Source organism: Egretta garzetta, unplaced genomic scaffold, assembly GCF_000687185.1.
Source record: "Egretta garzetta isolate BGI_Z169 unplaced genomic scaffold, ASM68718v1 scaffold154, whole genome shotgun sequence".
NCBI classification, from domain to species: Eukaryota; Metazoa; Chordata; class Aves; order Pelecaniformes; family Ardeidae; genus Egretta; species Egretta garzetta.
The window spans coordinates 2,004,376-2,007,456 of NW_009259600.1; the positions used below are offsets into that span (position 1 = coordinate 2,004,376).

Here is a 3,081-nt window from a genome sequence, read left to right on the forward strand (position 1 = left end):
TATAGCAGCACGTTCCAGACATATTTTGCATTTCACCTTTGAACTCAGTATGCATAATGAAAAGCACAGGAGCAGAAATACGTACCCAAAGGTAAGCAAGGAAGCAAACAGAAGAACTTCTCTTAGTTTATAAAAAACGTAACACCATAAAAGCATGAGTGCCTGTACTGAACAAGATCAAAGATCCGCCTAGCCCAGCATCCTACCTCTGACAGTGGCCAACGCTCTTTTAAAGAACGAAGAACACAACAGGCAAATGCATAAATCAAGAGGCTTCTATGCTCTAACCAATACTGACAAAACGGATGACAGAAGGTTATACCGGCCAACGGGTATTAGCCTGAGGAAATGATGTTTTACTGTTTTTCTAATTATGTTGTCAATTTTTTCTCTAACAAACTAACTGATTTCTAATTAAGATATCCAGAACTTGATATTGGAGATTTGTGCATCAGGGAAGGACGGTTCCCACAAGCTGCCTCTTGTTCTTGAGAAAACACAGAGCTAGGAATAAGTGGTGGTCTAGTTCCCACAATAAGTAAGGTAACTGCAGACCCAAAGAAGTGAAATGGCAGGAAGTGGGGAACTGTTGCAGCAGAAGAAAACACTTGAAATTATTAAATCTCAAAGAACAAATCCCCAGTCCAGTATGAGCTAAACTTGTATGCTAAAATTAATGTTGTTTGACATCCAAAGCCTACAGCGATTGCCTTTCTACACATATAATAGGTTCTGATAGCATAGGTGGATGTGAAAATGGAAATTATAAAAAAAGTTTCAAGATTGTAAGAAATACTCTAATGTTACAAAACACACTAGGAGAAAAGAAGTAGTCACACAAACATATAGGCAGCTCATCAACTGCATACAGAGACTTAATCACCTAAACGGTAGTGCACGGATGAACCTCTGCACTTGTATGGATCAGTTTGTAGTTACTATACCAGATAAATTAACAACAGTTAACTTAAATGAAAGTGACTGAATATTCTGTTGGCATTTTACGCATATATTTAGGAAAAAACTCATTGGCAAAATGTGAAATTCCAACCCAGAAAAATGGCTCTATCTTACCAATGGTTAAAGTGTTCCCTAAATATTACAGAAGAAATTCTACCCCAATTTGTGTTCTTGATGTTTCCACAGGCTCATGCATACTCTGTTTTTTCTACCCAGCAATGATACGCAATTCTTCACCGCCGCTGAAAACTGCTGGAGCTTTATACTGTTGCTCAATACAACAGTACAGAGAATTTACTCAAGTCCATTTAAGTCAGGAGGAATATTGGAAAACACTGTCAATTGGATATTTCAGAGCTTTCTTATCTTCAGTATTTGTCATTTATAAGATGTCATCATCTTTAGTATGTTATTCTGGAAACTTACTTAGAGGTAATGAGCAGGAAATTTGGCATTGCTTTCAACATCATTCTCCATAATTATTTCTAAATCATAGTACAAAAATATTTTTCCACTCCATGATTTATGCAGCTTGTGCTCTTGTGCACTCTCTGATGACTCAAAATTTCAACAGGCCCTCACAACATTATTTTCAACTTTCTATGTGCAGCTGGAGCTGGTGGGCCATACATTCCAGGACTATCTGCAGCATCATATTAAGAACTATTAAGTCAAGTGATGTGCGAAATCAGCATATACAAATTAAGTTTTTTTATGTCTATGCCAAGTCCTATGCTTCAGGACTGAAGTAGATTTAATTTGCAATAGCTGAGGACAAGCTGTCATTCCTGTTTTGTGTCTTGTTCCAGTGACAACTACTTCTTTGATTTAATCACAAGTAACTTTTCCTTATTTTCAAAGTCTTTTACCCTCTCATAAAGTGTCAGTCTCTGTTTCTCATTGGCCCATACTTTAAAGTAAATAACTTTGTACTTCTTACAATGTTTATATAGCACCTCATACACCACCATTCTGCTGTTTATTAAGAATTTCTGGGTATTACGGTACTTGCTTTGCTTGAGCTTTCCTGGGTGACCAAGTCTAAACATGCTCTAAGTAGCAGAATATATGTTTTCAACTTTCAGAGCTCTTAACGTTACTGAGATGGTTTACAATTTGTGAGCTAGAGGTCCTGCTGGAGCACAGGGCCTCATGAAGAGACAAGACCACTGCAGGAGACCAGGAGATTGTCCAAAGAACATGTCAAAGGCAATGATTTGTGATTAAGCACTTAAGAGCAGGATGCTATGTGAGCACAAAAACAGTGAAAAAAAAAACCCCACAACATTAAACAGGATAAGCCTTGCTCTGGTACATCAATTGTTTGCATATAGGATAAAGTGCTTAGGCTTAACTGGAGCTAGGTAGAAGAACCAAGACTAAAATGGAATGGTATGTTTCCGAAAGCATGCAAGGTAAACAATATGCAAACAGTATGAACTAGGTAACTGAAGAGGAATTTGGGGGATTTTTGAGGGGAAAAAAAATTCCCTCAAAAAAATCCATCCAGAGACAGATCATATTGCACCCTGATAACAAGCAGTGTGGCATGGTAGAGATACGGGTGATAGAGCTGTAATTAAGGAAAAATGGCACCATTTCTTTTTAGCTTAGTTGGCGCAAACCACTAAATAGATCTAAATAGATCCTCATTCTTTGAAGAGTGGTTTGCTTTAGGTGACATAAAGGTTCAGCTTAAATGATCTGAATAATCTACTTTTAACAGAAAAAAACCGATGAGAAGTCAAAACCCAAATCTTAACTAAATCAGTTTCTATTCACATGCTCAGGCAAGGCTGTGAGATTTTCTCATGCATGCTAACACTTGTCTAAGTGCTTAACTCTCGTGCATTGCTGTATTTTCAAACGGGTTTGCCTTGGACACAGCACGGTTCCTACCTTCCCTCCTTTAAGGGCCTTTTCTGCATTTGTCTTGCACACAACACCTGATGGGACTTGGCCAGCAGCCTCTTTCTTCAGTGCTCGGGCAGGACAGTGCCCACACAGTCCCTGAGTCCCATTCCCAGTACATTACCTTTACTGAGAGGGGGTTTGGGGAGGGTTTTTGAAGTGGTTTGGTTTTTTTTTTTTTTTTTTCTTTTATTAAAGACCTTTCCTGGT

At 38.3% G+C, this 3,081-nt stretch overlaps 1 protein-coding gene across 1 annotated transcript in view; it reads left to right on the forward strand.

The window, feature by feature from the left end:
- Window positions 1–2,368: 2,368 nt before the first annotated feature.
- Window positions 2,369–3,081, forward strand: part of CIBAR1 (CBY1 interacting BAR domain containing 1) — a 24,953-nt gene continuing 24,240 nt past the window's right edge. The window contains exon 1 of the mRNA XM_035893904.1: window positions 2,369–2,375. Within this exon, the coding sequence (XP_035749797.1) occupies window positions 2,369–2,375 (7 nt within the window). The remainder of the gene's footprint in view (window positions 2,376–3,081) is intronic.